The sequence below is a fragment of the Branchiostoma lanceolatum genome, chromosome 6 (assembly GCF_035083965.1).
Source record: "Branchiostoma lanceolatum isolate klBraLanc5 chromosome 6, klBraLanc5.hap2, whole genome shotgun sequence".
NCBI lineage: Eukaryota > Metazoa > Chordata > Leptocardii > Amphioxiformes > Branchiostomatidae > Branchiostoma > Branchiostoma lanceolatum.
Window position 1 is genome coordinate 13,542,988 of NC_089727.1, and position 24,918 is coordinate 13,567,905.

A 24,918-nucleotide genomic window follows, 5' to 3' on the forward strand; every position below is an offset into this window, starting at 1 on the left:
CTTTGTTATGAGCCGCATAAGACAATTAAACGGGTGAAGTTACAATATGTTTGGTTGCATCCCAATGACATCATTAATATTGTACACCTCATATCAAGATCATAAAAACAACCAACGACCGTCGAAATTCAAGGCAAAAGACTTTATTCTACACAGTTGACATCAGTCAATTTGTTGTATAGTATACATCACCATAGACAGTTTGTCAAAGAACTAGATATTTGTAGCTTGAAATTTCCCATCACTAAATCTAACACAATTTCATAAAGCAGTTGTTTGGAACTGGACGGTTGTTAACTATATATTTACATGTACAAGTAATTAGCAGCACGATAAACAACACTTCACTATCAATTCAAAACCATTTAATCATTCTTGATGAAAACTCAACGAGTCTATTCTATTAACTGAGCAAACCTAGACTTCCTCAAAGTACTTGAGGGCGTTGGAAGGGTTCCAAATATAAACACAAATCCATCAATGTCACAAATCCATCAATGTCTTTTCTTTTGTCGAATGTGTACAATGCATTAATGCCTGTTCTCTGGCATGACAGCATACATCCATTGTATCAATTTGTATGCTTAGGAAACTGAAATTGTATTAAATTGAAAGTAGTCAGTGGATTGCTTCTGTCCGAGTCATGTAACATCGTCAAAACCACATTAGATACGTATACTATGAAAAACCTGTGCGCTTCGATTCTAAGACAAGTTATGCAGCAAAATGCATGGCGACTGTAACGTCACGTACAAACATACTGTACTCTGTAGTCCTCCTAAAGATACGTGTAACACAAAGAGTTGGGCCACTGTTGTCCAATGGCTGCCTGACCATGTCCAAACGCCTGCGGGAAGTCCGGCAAACCGTTGGGCATTTGATGAACTTGTGGCGCGTAGAGTGAACTTGACATCCCAGTTGAACTTGACGAGGGGTACCCGACCCGTGAATAGTCCTCCCGACTGGCGGTATAGTTTGATGAAGGTGCGGAGGGATAGCTAGGGGTGCCTGCCATCCAACTTTGCGGAGCAGTTGTCAGAAGACCTTGGTTGTTCTGCGACTGGGGGTAGGTCATGTTGAAGTTGGTTCCGTAGGGTTGAGACGGCATGTGAAGCATGATGGAGGCATGATCCCCGGCCGCCGCCATGGTCGAATTTCCTTGCATGGCCGACATGGACGGATCGGAAATGTGTCCGGTGTCGTCTTGCCAGTTCGTGATGAGATCGGCAATGTCTGGATTGAAGATGTCTAGAGAATCGGAAACTCCCGGATGGCGATATCCGTCCAAGGGCCACGACCCGGCCAGTGCGCATGTCTGTAGGGAACCTCGGTGTCCTGATTGGTTCCCTGGCTCCGTGAAAAAAGATGGAGGAAGGTTCCTCTTCCGGAGAGGCACGCGTGTCCTTCCTCGGGTCGGCGCCGGGTTGACGGGTCTCTTTAAGGTGTTGGGGTCGAATAAAGCTGCCAGAGACTTACTTTGAGCGCCGATGTGCGAGTCCCGGCGGGACGCGGGCTTGTTTGCTGTCGCGGCCTCCTTGTCGGAAGCGTTGTCGTCCTTGTCGTCGTTCTCTCCATCCCCCGGGGACAGTTTCTGTGTGCACCGTTTGATCTGCTTTTGCAAATACTTCCTAATAGTACAGAGGACAAAAAACGATAATAAAGTAAATTGTCCCGATTGTAACCAGCAACACTATCATCACGGCAAATATAGCAACATCGTCATAAACAACTCTCTTTGAAATAGGGAGGTATACGTATATGTTTTTCCAATGCCTAATCCTGAACAGGATAGAAAGTCAATGTCATTTTCATATTGTAGTGGCCACGAATTCAAGAACATTATTCTTCTAATTCTAGTTAGGATTTTCACCTATACTTATAAAGGAGCAAGAAAACATGTAACGTTATACATGTATTTGTTTTGGTGAATACGAATTTCTCTCGACAAGTTAAACAGCCTGTGCCCGGCTGATTAGAGCATTAAGGTACGATGAAGGACTTTCACTTTGTGTATCGCAATTTTGGAGAAAAAGTCCTTACCTGTGGTTGACCTTCCGCCGTGACCTTGACGGCCTGTCCAGAGCCAGCTTGATGCTGTTACATGCTGTGTCCATGAACGACAGCAGCGAGTCGGTCTCCACTTCGCTCGGTCGGGGGGAGGGGCAGGAAGGGGAGTGGCTAGGGGAGGGGGACGGGTTACTCCCGGGGGTAGCCCCGGGAGAGAGCCGCTGGGACGGGTGGGGAGGGGGATGGAGTTCCATCAGCATGGGGCTAGAGTCAGACATGTCCAGCCGCATCGGAGAGCTTTGTGGGTCCACGTGGCTCGCGCTAATCTGGTCGACAGAACTGTGTGAATGAAACACATGAAACGGATTATTCGGCGTAGAATGGACAGCGTCCCTCTAATCGTTTAACAATACTCGTGATATTGTAAAAGGGGCAGCTCTATACCGGAAGAGGGTTTCTATAGGGTATGTAAAAGCGCTTTAACTGGGGAATGGGGGTGATTCTGAATGACAATGGAACTGCCATTCAACAGGGCGTGAGATACGCAAATAGATGCTACAGGCGAACCTAACTTTTTGGAGAAAACGAATCAAAATATTTCTTGTGAAGTTCTCCAAGACTTTATATTTGTATTTTGATACATGCAGGGGACATATTGTAATTTTCTAGCATATAGTTATTCATGGTGATATCGCCTGGGAAGACCTATATGCAAAGAGCATCGTTAACGTTCATTAAGATCACACAATACAAATGCAGTCATGCAGCCATACAATTGTATAACGCTTTTCTTCCCAATAGTTCTGAATATCCGCGAGCCGCTGGCCAAAATAATCAAACAACGACACCACACAGCATATGTTAAGCCTCCATTAAATAGAACTGGGCCGTTTGTCTCATCTGGTGTGTTAGAATCTAATACTTCGTGTCATTCCGCATTCGAAATACGCATGAATTCTGTTGGTCATTATGAGGTAGCGAAATAGCTATGAACAGCAATAAAGGAACTATGGAATGATATGATGGAGTACATGTAATTTCCCCATATGTTATATCTCCCAAACACGATGTTCTGATAGTAGCTTTCAATTCAGAATGCGGGTGGTCCTTTTTTGCTTCTTCTGAAAGTTCTTCTAGGCTCTGTTCTTTTGTTACCCCATGTAAAGTTTGAAAAATACAAGATTATCTCTTCTTTCGATTCAGGTAATGAATATCATTTGGTTATCAACATTAACACTTCATTTCTGAATACTTCTCTCGTCAGAAAACAATGCTGAGTCACAGATGTCGGTATACGTATTATAATAATAATATAGAATACTTCTCTCGTCAGAAAACAATGCTGAGTCACAGATGTCGGTATACGTATTAGAAACCGCATCCTTTTTTCTACAGATGTATTTCGTTTTCTGGCTACCTTTTTTGTGACATTTGTCAGCATAAAGGTTGTGACACGAAAGCGGCACATATTTCTGGAGAAAAAATATATGTACACCCAAATTAGAAACACCCTGAAATACCAGGGAATATGGCGATTCTACCGTACCCTATCCAGCTGCGAGATTGAAGATCTATAGTTTAAATCATCACCTGCATCTCGTAAATTGTGTCCCACAGAGAAATTCTGTCGTCTCACCACAAAAAACAGCGCTACAACAAATGTTATTATACCTCCTGTGCGTAAGAGATGCTGTTTGAATGCAACTCGGGGCAACGTGGTTTATTCGGTTATTGCACTCTGCTATTTTGGTGCAAATTGGGGTCAATCAGATCATGATCCCGTCTTTTTATCGGTTCCTAGCGGGGTCTCCTCGCAAACTGACCTTCCCCTTTATGAAACAAGCGGCACATTCTTTACCTGGTAGCCTTTTAAAACAGAATTCCTGTGTTAGAGGAAGGAAAAATCCTTACTTGGAAATGGGGGAGATGGTAAGCGGGAATGACGAAAATATGTGCTAATTCAATTGGGGAAATTCCATTTTTCTGTTTGGTGGTTATTATTTTCTTATTAGAGCCCCATTTGGAACAGAACGCTACAGTTGGCTTTATACAGTGTAAAATCGTGTATATCGTGTAGTCGTGTAGAGGTTCAGCAAAAAATTCTTGGTTTTCAGAAAATGTTTAGAAACGAAATGAGGGACGTGTCATCCCAATCAAGGATCATATGGAACCGTATTCGAGATAGTTCCTATTACATGTCCACCTCTAATCAAACGGTAAACAAACGCCGTTAGAAGCATCTAAAGAAACCTAAGCCTTGCACTAAATTTCGCTTATGTAGCTTTCGAAAGTTGATGGGGCGAAAAACTCTTCTTGAAACTATTTACATTCGATGCTTCATTGTCTCATTCAGGCCATATGAAGCATAGCTCATAACATAACAGTACCAAAGTGGATTATTGTACACAGGTATACATTCGTCAAGCAAAGTTTGGTTCTTACATTGCCATATCAAAGATTGCATATATATTACGTGTACAACTTCTGCTTATAAGTGATTAATATCAACACATGTACTAACCTTGACAAAAGACTAGTCTGAGGACGATGGTTTGTTGCTAACTACCAGAGTCAGCAAGCCACCATTTTCTGGCAATCCACTCTGTCCTGCTGCTGGACCGGCCGGCGTCAGGCGGATGTTGGCGGGAAACAGAGACGTCAGCGGACGCGCGGAACCCCGTCCTGTAGGTGGTCTGATTTGATGAAGACCCTCACTTCACAACGATGTCGTTGTCTTTATTCTTAAGTTTTAAGCGTTCCCGCAACACGTTCAGCTCCCACGTCACTCGAAAATCTGACACAACACAAATACAGATGTTCGCTTGTGTCCGGGCAGTCGATGGAGAGAATCTTGCCAAACGTCGTCTGCAAACCGCACACAGTGGACCCTCTGTGATATGACAGCTCCGTGTCCAACCCGAGACAGATAACTACATTCTATGTATCGATGACCGTGCCGTGATAAGCGGATTAAGGGATCCTCGTGCAGTCAAAGCTTGATCTCTGCCCGTGAATGGCCACCCTGCTCCGCCGCACGGCGCCGTACAAACAACTGGTACCCGCCGGCGCTTTGATGGATGGAGCGGGGAATAAATTTCTCTGAAGCCGCTCAATTCCGCTCGACTGGTTCCGAAAGAACTCCGTAACGGACAGCAGCTGGTGTGGTCGACTTCTTGCCTCGATTATGAAAATCAGCCCTCCCTGTGGCAAGTCGAGTGGCTCGGTACTACAGGGCGGTTGGTGCTCGAGATGCGTCGAGAAAAGAGATCCTCTCGCGATGGTGAAATGTCCCACTTGTGCGCAAATCAGTGGCTGAGGTCCAATTGAAGATGGTAATGAGTGGAGCGGTTCAATGGATCTGTAGAATAAAAGTTTCTTCTCCGCTAGCCTTTCGAGGTCTCGCCCAAGCTTTCTCGCTCCCAAGTTTTCAAGTTCAGATTATTGAAACCGAAAGCATTTTTGCGGAACCGTCGTTTGCAACAGCCTTGGTACGATCCAAAATGTCCGGAAGCGCGCTGGCTGTCGATAAGCGCGTACTCAGGTCCGGTCAGGCTTCTTGTTAGACGCGAGCGAGCTGTGCACGTCAGCACAGTAGGACTGAAATGGCAAAGTTGACAGTGGCGCGCTCTGTGTAATTGTGTCACGAGCTTTCACACACTAACTGAAGCCCCCTTGTCCTCCTGTGCCCTATTTGCGGCAGTGAAATGAGGCCCCACACGGAGAACAACTGTAAACGAGCAGTTTCGACCCTCCGAGTACCCTGGTCATTGACGGGACAGTTTTGTCCCAGAAGAAGCGCTTTTCATCCCCGACACAATGCCGTGTTTTCCGTGCGGATCTGAGAAGAAAGGGACATGCAAATACGTCATGGGAGGGAAACATAACGTGACCTGTTCTCCGTCCCCCGTTTTGGGATTTCTCCTCCAAAACCCACGGGAAAAGTATTTTCTAACGCTAAGAAGTAAAACATGTTTCTTGGTACATCGTGCTCTAGCGCCAATTTTGGATGAAACATCCTCTTTAGAACCACTTGTTGTGCGAGGCAGATGTGAACGCTAATTAAATTGCCATCAAACGTAGCATTAAAGAGACTTTGCTGACAGAATCACTCAGTCGTAACTAAACATCGCATTCGTCATTAAAACGACATTCTGTAGCAAGAAAAACTGTCACGGCAAATTTTCCCGCCATATTGCTCCCATTCAATCATACGCATATGTCGCGTCGACTGGAAAATGAACAATAGTCGTGCGATATGGGATAATTGTCAAGTCAAGTCATGGGATAATTGTAAGAACGCATTCTCGTCCCAAAGCTGGGGCCCATTTTTTCTATTGTTTCATCAGTGAGAGAGAGTCTTTGTTCCCGCCAGTCATTGTGTTCGGTGATCACAGAAAAACCGCTCTGAATAAAGCGGGGCTCGCTGAATGCCAGCCTGACATGGATGGGGGCCTGTGACGTCAATACGGATAAAAATAGCCGCTAGGGAAGGCTTTATTTAGCTGTGCAGGGTCGCGTCTCATGACTTCTGACTTTCTCTCTCACAAATTAAGGTGGAAGATTGAGGAGTGCATGCTGGTCACGCAGAGTGCACGGATTCCTTCATTCATTTCTGCCGGATGTAATTGAAACACGCCTGCAGGAGTGACGACATCAGTCACTTTCTCTACAGCGATATTAACACTACCCATCGGGGAATTGTAAATTAACGACTTTTATTCGGAGGTATTCAGCAAAAATTATGCGCTGGATTTGACTAATGGAGAGGGGAACGAAGACAAATGTGAAGAAGTGAGTAGTTTACATTGAAAGCTAAGTACAGGCCATAGCAATAAAGACAGAAGTACAAGAACAGTGATTTTAGAACGTGACATATTACTTCATCTACAAAGACTGATGCATACTACTAAGTACAGGTTCAAATTCTTCTCGTTTCTTAAGACAGTTGTAAATGTATTAAAGGACAGATGGAACCTATAATACATGGTTTATCTAATTGTAGAAGGAATACGAGTTTTCTGTGCTATTTAGATATCGAAAACCACGAAACTTTAAAGCAATGTGTTTTCGAACTCCTTGAAGGAAGGTAAAGTATTTTTTACGTGGAACAAAAAAGGGGAGGAAAATATGTTTTTCAGGAACAAATAGCATTCCTAAGAGGTTTGCGTCTTCGTGGGTATGATTCACAGTATTTCCCATGAGTAATCTCAAAGCGGATGTGATGTGTCAGCGCATCTTTGCATGTCCGAGAGGGGGTTGAAATGCTCTTTAGTGTGTCTTTCTGTAGCATTCTGTGTGTCTCTCAAGTGATATACCTCTTTGCCTCTTGTTTAGCCCAAGGAGGGTTAGCCTAATCAAGGAGGTTAAATATAATGACGTGGATGGATATAGTAGTATGGCTAGGCTGCAGTATATCGTTTGGTCCGGTAGATGGCTCTTCATTATGCGAAGTTCTTCCAGGGAAAGCAAACGGGCCCTAAGTGTCAAGACTTTGGAGACAAGACGGACTAAGTACTTTCTAAACAGAATAAACATTCAAGTTGATAATACCTTACACACCTATTTTCACACCTTCCTATGTCAAGTCGAGGTGTCCTTATACACGCATGCCTGCCAATGATAGATGTAATAAGCCTGGCTGTTCAACAAAATACACGCAACAGGATTAATAAAAGATCTTTATTGTACCTTATTGCCTGAACTAAATCATAACTAGGTCACGTACAAACAAATAGAAAGCGAATCTACACGCACATATGGACACCTAATAGTACTATTCTAAGCTTATTAATGTATTCAAGGTCCGTATCCCACCATTTGGCGAAATAATTTTTTTACGTGTGCGTTCTATCGTGATAAAAACCTCATTAGTTGTATTAATTAATAATTTCAACATTAAGTTCTCAAGATTACATTTTGAGAAAACGTTTATACAAACCGGACACCTCTCATTTTGTTGATATACAAACTCTTCCTTACGAGCCCAGTGATCCGCACACAGTAGCCTCCATAGCAGGCTCTGAACCGGCCTTTTTAAGGGCTGAATAATACACCTTTTGCAGCCAGGCCGTAACCATCAGCCACCGGCAAAATGGTCACGGGGGTGGCTGATGGTTACGGGCTGGCTGCAAAAGGTGTATTAATTAGCCCCCAAAAAGGCCGGTTCAGAGCCTGCTATGGAGGCTACGCACACAGCCATTTTTTCCGTGAACAGCTAGAACATAGTCTCCAAGCAGACCTACGGGTTGGCAAAGACCGTATCCAACAGGCAGAAGGAGTTTTCATAGATTGCACTATAAGCTCCTTCTTCCAGTTGGATACGGTCTTTGCAATCTATTGGGTCTGGTTGGAGACTAGCTAGAACAGGCACTGCACGAAATGGCCTCGGATCCTGACGTATCCGGACAGGAGAACTCGGAGATCCGGAACCTCAGATCCGTAAGAATCCAACGGATACGGGGGCCGTAGTGTACTAAAACAACTCAAATTTACCTACATTAAACTACATATGCAAGTGGTACACTGATGTGGTATACCACTTGCACATGCAAGTTAATTCAGGTCAATTTGAGTTGTTTTAGTACACTACGGCCCCCGTATCCGTCTGGATTCTTAGGGATCTGAGGTTCCGGTTCTCCGAGTTCTCCTGTCCGGATACGTCAGGATCCGAGGCCATTTCGTGCAGTGAGGGCAGATTGTATCCGCCTTTATTGGTACGAACCGATGAAACAATTCACGAAGCTCGCTCGTGCCTTCTTTTCTTTTGATACAAAAGGCAAGCACGAAGCGTTATTTCATAAACACTGGCCTCCTTGTATATAGCTAGATGATAGAAGACATTACGTGAACATTCCATGGCCATGTACTCATGTAAAACAAAACGGCAAGATGACACGTGCCATTGTGATTGTGCGAACTTTACGAAATCATTTTGATGGCTCTTTCCTTCTCCAACTCTGGATTATACCCGAGACGCTTTAATCAGTGCTGAGTCGGGGTCTTCGTCTCCAACTTTCATTTCAGCATGGAGAATCTTCACATCCGGGTATAGTTTGCCGTTTCCGTTAGCGCTGTACGTCACATCCGGCTCCGGTTTGGGTGCTGAGCTGGACGGACCCCATCTAGCGGCGGGTCGACATGCTGCTCGAACTCTCTGCAAACGAATAGATAGACACGCATTCACACGAGAATAAGCGCCAAAAAGGTACTTTTGAATAACTGTGAGAAAAAAAAAGAAAATTGATCTCTTGTTGTCCATTTCATCCCCATTTTTTTGTAAACGATGAATGGCGTATTGTAGAAATATGCCCAAATCTAGCCTTTCTTGATCTCTTTAGAACATTTCCATTGATGGACTTTGTATTCGTTAATACTGTCTTTGGTAAGTTATCTTTTGAAGCCACAGAAGATCACAAAACATTATTAATGTAACATTGCTTGCAATCTTTCACTAATGCTGGAAATCTAGCCTGGCGTTTTTCATAGCAACTCAAGAGCCTACACAAGAAATTACGCCATGACACACATGTGTATACAGTACGTACCTCCAGGAGGGTTCCTTCTTGCCGCCATACTGTCAAGATGGCGACCAGAGGTATCATGAAGATGGAGGAGAATGCCATGAGCAGACCCAGGTTCACTGCCCATCGCGGGTACTCAATGTCGTTGTACTTCACTGGTGTGTACGTCACCAGACTGAAGATTAGGATAAACTGCAAGGGAGGGATCGATTTTCTAAATTTACGGACACGAAGACATCATAGCAAGGTCCGTTGATTATAGATGTTACATTGTTAACTTGCAGCTGTGATTTTCTTTTATCATTATACATTTTATACAGAGACACAGAATACGTGAAAGAAGAGATATTGAGTGTTCCTAACGTTTTGCAGAAAGCAGAAACTGGTAATTGACTTGGTCCAAGCCCCTTTAGGAGCCTTCGTGAAAATACAGTTCACACACCAAAAAATGATCGCAAAGCTTATGGCCAAATGAGGCTAGGCATGTTGATTAACACATAAAAGGTCCAAATGAAGAGCGTGTGGTAGAACTCACCATCATCAGCGCTGGGGAGATGAACATCCAGCAGATCTTAAAGTAGATGTTGGGTTCATGGCCGATCATGGCCTTGATGTCAGCGCAGAAACGTTTGATGCCTGGAGGTAGGTATATGGATAAATTCAGTACTAAATAAAAGGGATAAATAATCAAATCTGTAAATCTACTCAGGACCTCTCGGTAATCAACTGCGGCCTGAAGCATGTTACTCTACGTGAAAGAGTAGCCTGTGTGCCATCTGATTCTACCGCGGGGCTCCCAGAACTCGAGTGTAGGAGCCCCGCCGGTAGTAATCGGATGGTACCCAGGTTAGTGAAAGAGTACGAGTGTATTACCGTAGATCCAGGAAATCCCGATAGCCTGGAAAAAGGCCGTCACGAAGAGGCTGAACCCTGCAGCGTACCAGTCCATCAGAGTCAGCCAGTAGATCCCAGCCTGTGAGCAAGAAGAGCCAACATTCCTAACTATGACTGCTACACAGCAGGAAAATCGAACGCCCGACAAGTCTGCGATCTCCAAATGACAGTTTCTACAGTAACACGCACGGTGTTATCTCGATGGCGGTGCAATTTCTAGGGATCGCCCTACGTTTGCAAGTCACCGAGACCCATTAGATATTAGAGAAATCATTAGAAACTAAATTTTTTGGCAAAAAATACGAGCGACCTACTGATCATGACGATTAACAAATACGACAAAAGCTCGTTGGCTGTGTGACTAGGGTTTGAAGACAGCGTTGCTTTCAAAGATTTTTAAGTGGAGATGTTAACCAAAGTGGTGTTATCGAATGAAGTTGGTTGGTCACAGAAAGTTGCGTAACCCCCTCCCTCTGTCTTTGATGAGATTGGTAACGTACACCACTCGCTTAGCTACGACAGCCTTACCTGCGTGCATTGAGTAAGTCCGAGTAGGTACATGCCGACGCAAAAGCCGAGGAGCATCCAAGTCTTGTACTTTGACAGCAGCTTCGGGAATTCATCAACAAGAGCTGTGGTGATGGTCTCCACGGTCATGAACTACATGTGATATAAGAGGGCAACAAGAAAATGTTAAAAGTCGAGTTTACTGAAGTATGACTTTGGTTACTTGGAAAATCACCTGATTCAAAAGTTGACGTTCTTTCACTTTTTCTCTCTATCTTAAAGTTTTTTTTCCCTTGATGCAGGCGCACACGCACTTAGGATACATTGTGTTGGGCTCATTTAAAAAAATGTAAAAAGCATGATGAAAGATGCTATAACAATTCGAGATATCAACGACTGCTAAAATAACTACAGCTGGGTCTTGATAAAGGCTAAAACAGGAGCTAGAAGCGTTTAATGAATCTGTTTTTAAATTCATACTTATATGTTGTGCTACAAAACTCACAAGTGGCAGGTACAAGTAGACAAGATCCTCAGGAAGATAGGAGTAAGAGGGCTGATCAGCAGACAGCGATGGAAGAGACCGAGGCCTGCTACGTTAGAAGGCATAGCTACAGTTAGAGAACAAGATGATGTAATCAAGGCAAGTACTGTACTGTACTGTATAGTAGCTATGGAATCAGTCAAGGCGTGCAAGTGATCGGAAAATAGAGTGTAACTTCAGGAAAAGAATGAATGCAGATACGTGCAGCGAAAGTGGACCTCAAACCAGACAGCATTACGCATACATGTACTTGTATAGGAAAGACATCATCCTCGCGGAGCAGATAGCACTGAAGAACAGAATAAGAGAACTTGGCTGAAAAGATGATTGGTTGTCAGAGACGGATGAACGATATTTACCATACTGTCCAGACCCAGCGTTAGGATCATTAAGAACAGACAGATGGCCCAGAAGGGAGGAGCCGGGAGGAGAGTCAAGGCTTCCGGGTACACAATGAACACCAGTCCGGGTCCTGAAAACAACAAATTTCAGCACCGATTAGTACAAAAAAGAAAAGCCCACATTCTCTGTCTTCCATCACAAGCAGACCTGCTTAACTTTACTATAGAATGTTTCCTACGGTCTGTCTGTTTTTCTCTCTATCTTTTTCTTTCTATCTTTCTCTCTCTGACATTCACATAGCAGATCCAGAGCACAAAGACCGTTTAGTCCCACTTCCATTGGTCCTTCGACAGAGAGAAGTTGTGAGAAAGCAAGGCACTTCGCCAATGACCATATTGATAGACAAACAACAGCTCTTTCGCCAGTCACGACAATGTTTAATGAGAGTAGTGACAGAATCCGTACTGTACTACTGAGCAGATGCTGCCTACCAGAAGCAACCACGTCCTTGACGTCCACCTTCAGCTCGTGCGCCATGAAGCCGATGAAGCAGAACACGGCGAACCCGGCAAGCACGCTGGAGCCGCAGTTGATCAGCGGGATCATGATTGCGTCCCTGAAACACAGAGCAGTCGTTTGAGACACAACGCTAAGAGCTCAAGAGCTACAATGATATGAACGTTATCGTAATTCGTCATTTACAGTCACCAGGAGACACAAGATGACCCTGAAGCTAAGTATGCAATCCGTGTAATCCCCAAGCAGATCTACCGGTGACAATGACAGTATCCAAATGGCAAAAGCTGTGCTATTGGCCACCGAGCCAATAATACTGCTTTTGCCCTTTGGGTACTGTCATTGCCACCTGTAGATCTGCTTGGAGATTACAATACGTAGCTGCAGCATTGTCGGCTTCAGCGTGATTTTAAAAGACTATTAAAGTAATTAGTTGCCCATAGTCGAACATTACCTTCGTTTTCACGACCCCTACCCACCTATCAAATATCATAAGGATCCATCTACAGCTTCTCGACTTATACTGCCCACAAAGACGGACAGACAGACGAAAAACGGTAGCGAAAACATATTATCTTCTTGGCGAAGCTAATCAAAGATGAAGAAGATATTTTGCTCTTCTCATCATCGATGCTTTTAGAAGACGAGCAGACCGCACTCAGTGTATTGGCCGGTATCAAAAATAACGTTAATCGAAACAATTGTAACGTAACAATTGCAATGACCCCTACCTCTGGATGTTGTTGTTGAACTTGTTGTAGCTTGCCATGGTCAGTACCGCCCCGAAAGCAATGGCAAGGGAGTAGAAGATCTGCGAAGCCGCGTCGTACCAGACCTGTGTCATGAAACACAGGGGGAGGAGGGTCAGTGGTCGCTCCGGTAAATTGAAGAGCTAATTGCCAGACATTCATTGGTAGTTACACGTCACGTAAGAGTTCCTAAATATTATAATCACTACGGAACTTTGAAATTCATGAGAGTTACCTGGTATTCTGTCAGCCTGTTGAAGTCCGGAGTGATGTAGAAGAGCACGCCGTCTATCGCCCCCGGCAGAGTCGCACCGCGTACTAGGAGTATCAAAAGCATGATGTACGGGAAGGTAGCAGTGAAGTACACAACCTGAAATGGGGGTAAATACTAATTTAGCATATATTTGAATGAGATGGTATTGGCGCTCTGAAGTGTTTGAAAGAGCACAGATCAAAAAGGTAAGAGATCATTTTCAACTGTGACAGTCAAGTTACTCCAAAATTCGCCGAGTGGCTCATTGCCTCATGATTTGACTAACTTTTGAGCAAGTTGACGGTCGGAATGTTTGAAATCCATAGAAATGTTGATGAGATGAAACCGGGCGGATTAAGCGTCCTAGTTCTAATGCCCCAGTAGAAGAAGGTGGAGAAGGGTAATATGGCAGTGTACGCCGGGCCTTGGTGTCTTACGTACAGTGTAAAAAGAGAAGAACACTGAAGATGCTCAAGAAGCATATCTCTTCGTAGTTTTGCACCTGATGACACACTTAACATAGAGTTCGAGTTTGTCAGGCTACCTTTCCAGTGGACTTGACTCCCTTGAAAAGGCAGAAGAAGACTAAGACCCAGGCCAGCAGCAGACACAGCGCCAGTTCCCAGCTCACCTTCCCGGTCTCGGAGATACTGCTGCTGTACTGCTGGACTCGATGGCTACAACAACAACAATGCAACTGTTTGGAAACCACATCGCAAGAGTGTTTCTTTTACTCAAAGCATGCTAGTGCCTCTAGCTGTATTAAGTTAACAGTTTGTCTTTGCATGCTAGCAAATGGTTCAAAGGATGTTAAACCAATACAACTACTAGTCTCCAAGCAGACCTACGGGTTGGCAAAGACCGTGTCCAACAGGCAGAAGGAGTTTTTATAGCCAACCCAAGTCTCATAGCCAAGCCAATCCTTGGGTTGGCTATGAGACCTGGGTTGGCTATAAAAACTCCTTCTGCCTGTTGGATACGGTCTTTGCCAACCCGTAGGTCCGCTTGGAGACTATACAACTACTACTCTTGCAAGCAACAACGGTTAAGTAACGATGGCCTCCCTTTGTTATGGTCCCGACCCGATTTTTCTAGTTTTCTTAATTTTTCCTTGGCAAACAAAACACTCTACACAGTGGATAAGTTGTACTCACTGCCAGTACTCTTCACTGGGGCTGACCCGTGTGAAGTTGGTTGTGTTATCTGTCCTGTTGGCCACGTCCCATGTCTCCACACAGGAGGCCGTGTTCCACCAATGGCCACAGTGGTGCCATGGCAACTCGCTGGTGAAGGACGCGAACAGGTAGTACAGGGCCCAGGCGATGATCATGTTGTAGTAGATGGAGGTCCAAGCAGATATGATTATCATGGAGTAGCCAATGCCTATACAAACAATATGATATTTTTCTTCATAATACTGGCTATGCAACAATTATTCCTACAACAAAAGATACGTTCACTAAAGATGTCCGCATGGGCACCCATGTCTTATCATCATGGCATCCTTGTTGTGTCAAGTTGTCTATGAAGTTAAAGAGTGCCTAGCATTGAAAAGGACTCAATAAAATGGCTTTGATACATCTATATAGAGGGCTCCATCAGAGGGACATTGTGCTAGCCTGGTATCCAAATCTATTAGCTCCCGAATCTCCTCTATTTGAGGAGAGGAGACTCGGGAGCTATAATAGGTTTGGATACCAGGCTACCATTGTGTAGTGTTCAACAATGATCATATATTGTCGTTAATTATAAGTGATTGACATCGTACCTTTGAGTATCGGTAGGCAGTCCCACACAGGTAGCGTCCCCAGGCCGGCGTACTGCCCTAGCGCCAGCTCAATGAAAAACATGGGTATCCCAGCAAGCAACAGCATGATGACGTATGGGATAAGGAAGGCTCCTGTAAACAATAGAGATTTTGTTTTTACAAATGCCGTCATACAAAGTTCAAGAACTGTATACATGTAGCTAGCGGAAGATTTATAGTCTCTAACTATAAGTAACATGGAGATACAATCTAGAGAGTCCCTGAACAACTGTTTAAAGCAGAGACAGAAGAGAGTGTTTCCGTTGCTGATCAAGTCAAAACGTAATAAAGGTATATCAATAAGCCGTACCAGCCTTCGTTGGCCTTTTGATGCATCAATGATGATCTCTTTATCATTATCTATAGGGAAGTCTTTAACAACAGTATGTCTAAGTAACTGGGCAGATCTTTGTTACCGAAGTTGATTTGATGCAAATCATTGTTTAGAGATATATCTACCTCCTGCCATAGAGGATCAGGGAAAATATCTAGCATTGTCTGGTTGCGATAAGCAGACAATCAATGTATCCTGCAATATGTATTTATTCTTGAAATCAAATTGCAAAAGCAATTGCTACTTTACCTCCACCGTTGCGATAGCAGAGATACGGAAACCGCCATATGTTGCCCAGACCCACACAGTAGCCAATCATGGAGAGGAGATAATCCACTTTGGCGCTCCATTGGTCTCTCGTAGGGGTTTCCTCATCGCTGGATTTCTCGGCAGCTTCAGCATCCTGCGTCAAAGGAAAAATGTACATTGATATCTTCTTATCAGTTTGGAAGGGAACACACAGATCCTATAACGTATAAAGGTAAAAACAATGTCTAGTCTAATCTCCAAGCAGATCTCCACGGGGGTAAAATCGTATCATCCAACCAGAATCTTCAGCCAGCCCCAGAGATCTGCTTGGAGATTATGTTCAGTCTACAGATCTGTCTGATGTTTCTTCGTACATTACAGAGGTTTGACGTGTTTTTTGGGGACAGTGGCTAATGACTAGTCCCACGTTTTTTTAAGATTAGTGGGTTTGGTGATTTTTGTAGAAATGTAGTTCATTGTAGGATTTCTAGACCGTGAAAGCTCGGGGAAATTATAGCAACAGTTTCTTTCAGCATCATAATGATGGCATTCAATTTTGAGATGAAATGAAATGTATTTCATTTTCCACTGCGCCCATTATGTAACAAAACTTGCAGAGTCTACCGTATCTATAATTGTTTGCAGGTGTTGCCCACCTCCATATGTCTGTTATATGGCATGAGACAATCATAGCGGTTCGTCAATTATGCAAATTATGATTGAGGAATATTAAAAGTAAAGATTGGCAAAACCCGACGTGTTGACTTGTAACTTTTTCTTTTATCCGCTTTTTAAATGGCTTAAAAATACAAAAATACAACTCTATATAACACGCGAACAATACATGCACAGGCGTACCCCCAAAGGACTGCTTCCTCGAAATCTGAAATGACTAATTTTTGACTCACCAAAAAAGATTGATAAACATGTTGTATGACATGGTGGGACAATCAATATCATTTTTTGTTGTTGTCAAACAAGTCAAGTCTAGTTTCATCCGGGTGATAAGAGTACCACCTTCTTGGTCCAGAGGAAGACACAGAATGTTTGGGGCCATCCTTGTACCTTGTGGCATAGATGACAATCGACAAAACGTATTAGGTTAGTAGCCTCCTTTGCAGGCTTCCCGGGCAGCGCCGGCGTTTGTTTTGGGGGGGGGGGATGCTGATTCGCGATTTTCAACTTATCGGGACCGTATCTGCTTGGGGGACCGTATCTGCTAGGGGACCGTATCTGCTTGGAACCCGTAATCACTGATATGGCAATTATTGCCAAAATAAACGCCGGAGCTGCCCGGGAAGCCTACAAAGGAGGCTATCAGTTAGTTGCTTCATGCTAGGGTATCATATATGATCATGTGTCCATCAGATAACATTCATCCAACGTTACGAAGGAAAATAAAGCGTTCAGTGTAGACTACCCAAGCGGTATTTAAACCAAGTTATTCATCGTTCCGTTAAAAAACTTTGCCTTTCTATATATGCTTGAATCTCCTCAAGGTTTGGTGTTCACGGAGGTTTCTTGGTGGGAGGCATGATGTTCAACACGTTCTTGTGATAATAGATCAACTGGGGTAGGTTCAAAGCTAGAATACTAGATTTGGTGAACTCCCTGACACACTCCCACCTGTGACCAGTACGAAATCGGACACCACGTAAGTTGCTCATCTGTCATGTGCTGACGAGGTATAGAGTGACAAGCGGGCGGACGGATTCCTGAAATTCCTATGGAATTCTGGGAATTCTTGCAGAACGGGCGTAAAATATACTATCAAGCTTGCTCCTAAAGCTTCGCTAAAAAATCGAGAAATATTTTCGGAGTACTCATCATCATCACAATGCTTGTCCTTTTGTTGTTGAATAATCCAACTGAGATCTGCCCATAACAAGTATTCAAGACAGAACAATAGCTACTACAGCCTATTAATTAAAACTAAAAGATCTGTCAGTCAAACCTAGTCGGCTAGGTACCGATTATCCGACCAAACAACCCAATTCCCTGGAGCATGACCACACCCCTTTACAAACCAATTCCCCAAAAACCACTCCCTCGGGTGGTGGTTGAGACCAGGTTTGATAGTATTTAACTACACCGGTGCCAGTTATTCTGAGGTGACCATTTGGAAAAATTATCGGGTTGTTTCAAAGTAACAGTCATGCTCGGGTCACTTCACCACTTCGCTCTGTAATTATCTTCCACCTCAAAGGTCCTTTGTTGTACATTTCATGCCCCCAGGGGCTAGGTACAGGTCGAAAAACGGGCTAGGTACAGGTCGAAAAACGGGCTAGGTACAGGTCGAGAAACGTATGATTTAACAAACATGTACTAGTACATGTAACAAGTATACATGCACGAATAAAACATACATGTAACGTTACATCGTACATAAGATCAATAGTGTTACACTAAGATAGCCGAGCACAGTGAACTTTTTCTCAGGCGCTACTTTATGCATGCGATAATATCTCTTCTACAGGGTTTAGACAAGGCATACATTACCAGAGGGAGAGAGGACCTCCTATATCTGGAGCATTTGCACACTTAATTGTTTGCGTGGGCAAGAGAATAAGGCGGGAAAGCACATAGCACAATTGGCCCTGCCACATTCGTCAGATTGTGACAGAAAACAAAGGGCTTTCTCGGAAACAGAGACTAATGTACGAAATTTTGTTGTCTCAAGATGGAGATGTTGTCGTAAATCATTGTCATGGACGTACGACGAATGTGACCAAGTTCTATAGAGATATCTGTTTGGTGGACTCTGTCAGCGGCATGAGGATTCTTGGTACTATGTAGACTAGCCTGACGAATCGCGCTCCTATTGGCCAGCCGGTCCTGTGGGTGGGGGTCAGTAACCTCCGGCCGAGAGCTTGTGTAAGCACGGGCTACTATGTAGTCAGGGTAGCGCGCGATTTTCAAATTTACCGTGAAAATGGTACGAAACGGCCCAAGGGAGCACGTACAGGACAGATTATCAAATGATCCGTTGATCACCATTAACACCACGTTATACCGGTCGTACAGGGTGGACTCACACATTGAAAATCATTGAACAGTAATTATATTCCTTATCGCGGCCATTTTACATATCAAGTCATCTTACAGACAATGAGCGTATGATGCTCCAGTTTCGTCATGGAAAAACATTCGGTTGTCCAAAATCCTTCTTAGTGAGTCAAAAACTCGATCATCGTCAGTTGTCAAGGCATGATTAATATATATTGAAAGACCTTTATTGTACATTTATGCTTAAACAAGCTAAGTACAGGTCATGGTGATAAGCAAAGGACTACATACAGTGGTGATAATATAACGAAATATAATGAGATATCTTACTGTGTCTAATAGGACTAATCTATACTTGTCTACTGTTTACAGGTTCGACTTCTTCTCGCTTCATAAGGCAATTGTAGATGTATGTAGATATGGAACTCGTAATACATGGTTTGTTCAGTTTCATTATTAATAGGAATTTTTCAGTGCTGTTTATATATTTAAAACTAGGGAACTTATCTTGTATATAAGTATAAAGGATATTTCTCTCATCGTTATATAATGTACATTCCACAACAAAATGTCTTTCGTCCTCAATTCTATCTAAATTACAAAATTGACAAATTCTTTCTTGCAGAGGAATGCGGTTGTGTCTGCCCTTTTCAATGTTCAGTTTGTGTGAACTTATCCGAAGTTTTGTGATTGCTGTTTTGTGTCGAGAGTTTGTAATGTTTAGATATTTCTCCTCGTGGTAAGTATTCTTAAATAATCTGTACGTTCGTAATTTGTTATTGTTTCGCATTTCTGTTGTAAAATGTTGGAAATACATATCTTTCAAACGTTGGTGAATGGATGGAATAATCTGAGAAGAATTTAAAAAAAGATTCTGGGGTGAATGCCATACATAGGCAAAACCACATTCCTCAAGTGTCTTGCGGACTCCCGAAGCCCAGCATTTAGCCCCTGATGTATCTAAATCAAGTTGACACAAAAGGGCGTCTGCTGAAAGGCTGTCAGCTGGCACGTTCTGGCGTATTCTAATATAGTGTTTTATAGCGTTCAGGGAAGCTTCTAATCTAAGGGGGTATCTCCCCAATTCCGCCATCACAGCTAGATTACATGCAGACTTGGGGACTTTTAATGTTTGTTTGCAGAATTTTAAGTGAATGGCTTCAATTGGGGATGATTTTGGACTTTTGAAAGATCCCCAGATTTCAGACCCATACAACAATATCGGTTTTACACATGCATCAAAGACTTTGTTTTTAACGGAAATTGTAGGATCGGCTTGGTGAAGAGATTGATTGATTCCAAAGAGGGCTCTTGAGCCTTTGCTGTGTAAGTATTTGTTGTTTGCCTTGAACGTGCCAGCTGAGTTTACAACAATACCCAAATAACAATAGTTTGTCACAACATCTATAACATTATTACTAAACAAGAAATAACAGTCTTTAGGCAGACGGCCTCCCTTTGTAAAGACAATTACTTTCGTTTTCTTGAGATTAACATTCAAATGCCATGATTTACAATAGTTTTCTAATTTGTCTAAAGATGTTTGCAGTCCCCGTTGGGTTTCAGAGAAAAGCACTAGGTCATCTGCATATAATAAACAAGACACTTTCTTATTATGTAAAGTAGGAGGGTTACAAATACCATCATCAAACGCATCTGCTAAATCACTTATGAATAGATTAAACAATGTTGGACTCAAGTTACAGCCTTGACGAACCCCACAGTTAGTTACAAAAGTTTCAGTTAGACCTTGGCTAGTTTTTACACAATTTGTTGTTTTGGAATACATGTCTTTAATAGTAAGCAAAAATTTACCCCCTATTCCAAGTTTATTCAATTTCAGCAAGAGACCCTCTCTCCAAACCGAGTCAAAGGCCTTGCTAAAATCTACAAAACATGCATAGAGTCGTTTATTCCTGCTTAGATATCTGCTTACTAAAGTAGACAATACAAAAATGTTATCAGTTGTTCTAAATTTCTTTCTAAAACCGGCCTGTTGGGGTTTGAAAAGGCTGTAATGTTCTGCATAGTTAACAAGACGTGTATTTAAGATAGATGAGAATAGCTTTCCCAGACAACTAATTATTGATATTCCCCGATAGTTGTCTGGGAGCGCGGTGTCTCCAGATTTATGAATAGGGACAATATGACAACGTGACCATTCTTTAGGATAGTAACCATTTCGTAGACAGGAGTTGAAGATATGTAGAAGTGGTTTCTTTAAAATAAGCTTTCCGCATTTTAGCATCTCATTTAAGACCATGTCGTCACAACTTGATTTATTATTTTTCAAGTGAGATATGGCTAAGTCCAATTCTTTCTCTGTTATGGAGGAGTCCAATATGGAGCTGTCCATATTTGGGACAGAAGGAAGACAAGTGTCCACGGAATCAGTGGCTGAGGCGTCTACATTACTGTTGTTATCTGTTGAATGTTTGTTGAGGTTACTAAAGTGTTGTAGCCAAGTTTCGTCTGAGATTTGGTTGCTTACAGGTGTTTTTTCTGGTTTTAGCTTGTTTACCAAGTTCCAGAAAGCAGTTGGGTTAGTTTCTCTAAGGGACGATAGCTGGTTCATAATTTGCTGATGAAAGTCACGCTTTTTCTTTTTAACCAGTTTCTTGTATTCTTTTTTTGTTTTAAAGAACCTTCCTCGTATTTCTGAGTTCAATGGGTTTTTTTCAAGTAAGGAAGCCAAGTTTTTAATTTCACGTTTCATTTCCGTGCAACTTTTGTCAAACCATCGTTTGTTTTGTTTTTTTCGTACATGTTTTCTTTTTCTTTTCAGACTCAAGCATTCATGGCCAGCATCCCTCAACAATGAGCTAAATTCAGAGACAATGTTTTCAATTTGATCTGGGGTGGCTGCATTGTTGAGATTTTCGTGTGAAATAGCATGTAGCCTTTGTAAGATGCGAGGTTGGCTTATAGATTGGAAAAAGTTTTTGGCTGATGTTTCGTTCCAGCCAAATCGTTTAGGAGCTGGTCTAACATTACAGGTTTTATGTTTTTCCTTAACACGATGTCCAGCAGATTTGGAGTGGATAAACACCGACAACATACAATGGTCAGAGAACATATTTAGGGGATTGACACGAAATAATAAAATGTGTTTTAAGAAGGATTGGCTAGAGAGCATATAATCGACAGTGCTACTACCGTTTGGTTGATAGCAAGTAAACTTTCCTTGGAGATCACCTGCTACCCTACCGTTTAGTATTGACAGGTTAGCTTGGATACAGAGGTCACAGATTAGTCTACCAAATTTGTTTGGGGGTGCCTTGTCCATATGCTGCCGGTCCGAATTGAAGTTTGAATTTACAATTTGATTTGCGTCGTCATGAATATCATTCTCGACATAGTCATGCAGATCACCGAAACGAGAGTTAAGATCTCCCCCGAGAAGAATAAATCCTTGTGTGCTGAGGCTGGATATTTCGCTTTCTAAAATATCTAAAACATGATTTTCGGAGATTTTATGCGTGGTGGATGAACTAGGGCTAATGTACACAGAACAAATAAATAGGTCTTTAGACAATCCTAAAAGTTCGCGATCCACTCGCACCCAGAGAATATCTGAAGATTTGGATGGAACTTTCCTTACGTGATTTTTATATTCATTTCTGTAGAAAAAGATAATACCCCCCGACGAGCGTTTCGCTCGTTTACTCTTGGTTCTGTGTAGGTGTAAATAGCTGTAATTTGGAACGTCAATTTTTGAGTTATCTGTAGTCCATGTTTCCAGAAGCGAAAAGAAATCAAATTTGTTAATACGCGCTAAAAAATCTACGTCTTCTAATTTCGACCCTAAGCCATGAATATTCCAAATGCCGAAGCTCTTGTTTCCGCCATTTGGGAACGTTTTCATCTCGAATAATGTATGATTGTGCAAGTAAAAATCGTGTCTCTACCTTATTCCTCAATATAACATTTCAACTTCAAGGTGGCTAGCAAAATCTAAATAGCAAAAATCTAAAAACGTTGGTTAAACTATTTGAAAGAAGAAACAAACTTGAAAAAAGTGATCAAATAAATAGTATAAGATAATGAGGGAAATAATCCCTTTTGATGAATTGCAGTTTGTGAAATGAATAAGTAAGTAACCTACTAGTATGATTGAATAAACTTGTGGAATTCTACTAAATATATATATATATATATATATATATATATACATATACATATATGCATATATATACATATATACACACACACACACATACATATATATGCTATTCATAAAAAATCCTACCACCTAGGAAACATGGGTGGCCACAACATATTGGGATGCCAGGACCAGGGTGGTGGTGGCGCGTTGCGGGGCTGGATGTTGGGCCGGGTAGGAGGAGGTCCCCATGAAGCAGCAGGTGGTGGTGACACGGCAGGGCCGGTGGGTGGGGGGTGACTCCAGTGTCCAGGTGGAGGGGGGTGACTCCAGGGTCCGGGCGGAGGGGGGTGACTCCAGGGTTCGGGTGGAGGGGGGTGACTCCAGGGTCCGGGCGGAGGGGGGTGACTCCAGGGTCCAACATGACGTCTCGGTAGGTTGGAAGGATGATCCTTCGTTGTAGGAACAGAGAAATCTGTCTTCCGTCGCCCAAGGGAGATGTCCAACAGACAATCGAGGTCGTGTTACCAACAATGTCGTTTTTGTCCAATTGATTGGTGTAGAGTAGTCTTGTTGTGGACATAAAAAGGTCCATAGAGCAATATTGGTCATATAAAGTGACAATGTTTTCGCACAACATATCTATATTCCTTTTGGATCACACAAAATCTCAACGTAACCAAACACCTAGCCTCCACCAGCCCTTCCTATGGGGATATGGATCGTAGAATTCGGCAAAAAAAGGGAATAATTGGCCAGTAGAGTCAGTCCACGGTCAAGTTGATAACTGCGCCTGCGAATGAAACCCTCCGGTGGCCAAACTGAGTCCCCAGGCAAATTCTCCCTATACTATATAGCCGGCGTGGTCAGTCTGGTAGAGACTACCACACACCCGAGTGGAACAGCGCGTGGGCCGTCAACCACTTGTTCGGACCACGCCTTGCCTGGAGCGTGTGTTTATAAAGGTACATTCTTCCCGCCAAAGCAGTTGATCTGTACTATATGTGCTATGTTAGAAACAAGTCCCAACTTATTGACGACGTTTGTAATTGTGGTTTTCAGCCGCAAACGTCGTCAATACATTTTGAATTGTTTTAGCTCCCAAACAATTTTGAAAATCTCATTTACAAACGTTGCCAATAAGTTGGGACTTGTTTTGAGCATTCACACAATTTTGCTTACCTTTACTTTAACGGTTTTGCGACAAACTACTCCCTTGTTTACATACATCTTATCTGTTCGCATACCTTTGAGTTGCTGTACAGCAGTTCGTCTTTGACGTCTACGTCGTTCTTGGACTCCATAGTTGCTTCACCGCGCTCCGAGGTCTGGAATGGAACAACAAGCTACCTCACGTGTCATCCAAAACGGCCGTCCTGCGCATGTCTGAATGGCATCTTCCGTCATGGAAATTTCCATCGCAGGTTGAATAACAGCATTGTGATGACTATCATTGGCGCATTGGCGACGCCTAATTTATCGGTTGAAAAAACAGGTCTGCGCCTAGGGCAATGACCTTTCTGATCTTTCTATCTGGCCTTCTGGAGGACAGCTGGTGCTATTGCCTAGAACAATAACCTGTACTCCCGCAATTGTTCAGGTAACTTAAATCTATATACGCCTGTGACAGTATAGGTTTCATAAAACCTCCTTTGTTGATAATAAAAGGTAGTCTTGCGGACCTGGTTGTCTACTGAGCTATTTTTACCATAATGATGTGCATACAAAGGAAATTGCTGTTGTGCCGGTTTGATCTAGGATGACTAAGGGGTATGCGGGATAAACATGCGACTGTCTTCGCTGTTAGTGTCGAATTCCGGCCGGTGGGGGCAATAAGTCGAAGTGACCTAGAAAGACCATGTGAAGTGTTGATAATGATGGCATATGGCGTCAAAATTCAAAGTAGGGATGTTTAATTGTTTATGTTTTAAAATGTCAGGTAACGATTTATGAAAAAAGTAGTGTCTAGTTAGAAATTCATTTGCTACTCAGTATCATCAGAAAAGATGACATTCAATATAAACGTCCGTTTCGATGAAATTAGGTCAACGATTCCATATCGCATATAGACAGCTTTCGTGTCGAGAA

At 42.8% G+C, this 24,918-nt stretch overlaps 2 protein-coding genes across 2 annotated transcripts; both read right to left on the reverse strand.

Annotated features, from left to right (window-relative positions):
• Positions 1-127: 127 nt before the first annotated feature.
• Positions 128-8,560, reverse strand: LOC136437404 (uncharacterized). The gene is made up of 3 exons (XM_066432006.1): positions 4,529-8,560; positions 2,041-2,346; positions 128-1,628 (listed from the first exon to the last, which is right to left on the reverse strand). Exons 2-3 carry the CDS (start codon positions 2,295-2,297, stop codon positions 779-781), a joined length of 1,107 nt encoding a protein of 368 aa, XP_066288103.1. The 5' UTR covers positions 2,298-2,346; positions 4,529-8,560; the 3' UTR covers positions 128-778.
• Positions 8,561-8,672: 112 nt separating this feature from the next.
• On the reverse strand, positions 8,673-24,458 carry LOC136437386 (sodium-dependent proline transporter-like). The gene is made up of 14 exons (XM_066431981.1): positions 24,078-24,458; positions 15,723-15,876; positions 15,101-15,232; positions 14,487-14,715; positions 13,877-14,009; positions 13,315-13,449; positions 13,062-13,165; positions 12,306-12,430; positions 11,832-11,944; positions 10,950-11,081; positions 10,401-10,500; positions 10,063-10,163; positions 9,552-9,719; positions 8,673-9,160 (listed from the first exon to the last, which is right to left on the reverse strand). Exons 1-14 carry the CDS (start codon positions 24,132-24,134, stop codon positions 8,969-8,971), a joined length of 1,875 nt encoding a protein of 624 aa, XP_066288078.1. The 5' UTR covers positions 24,135-24,458; the 3' UTR covers positions 8,673-8,968.
• Positions 24,459-24,918: the final 460 nt, after the last annotated feature.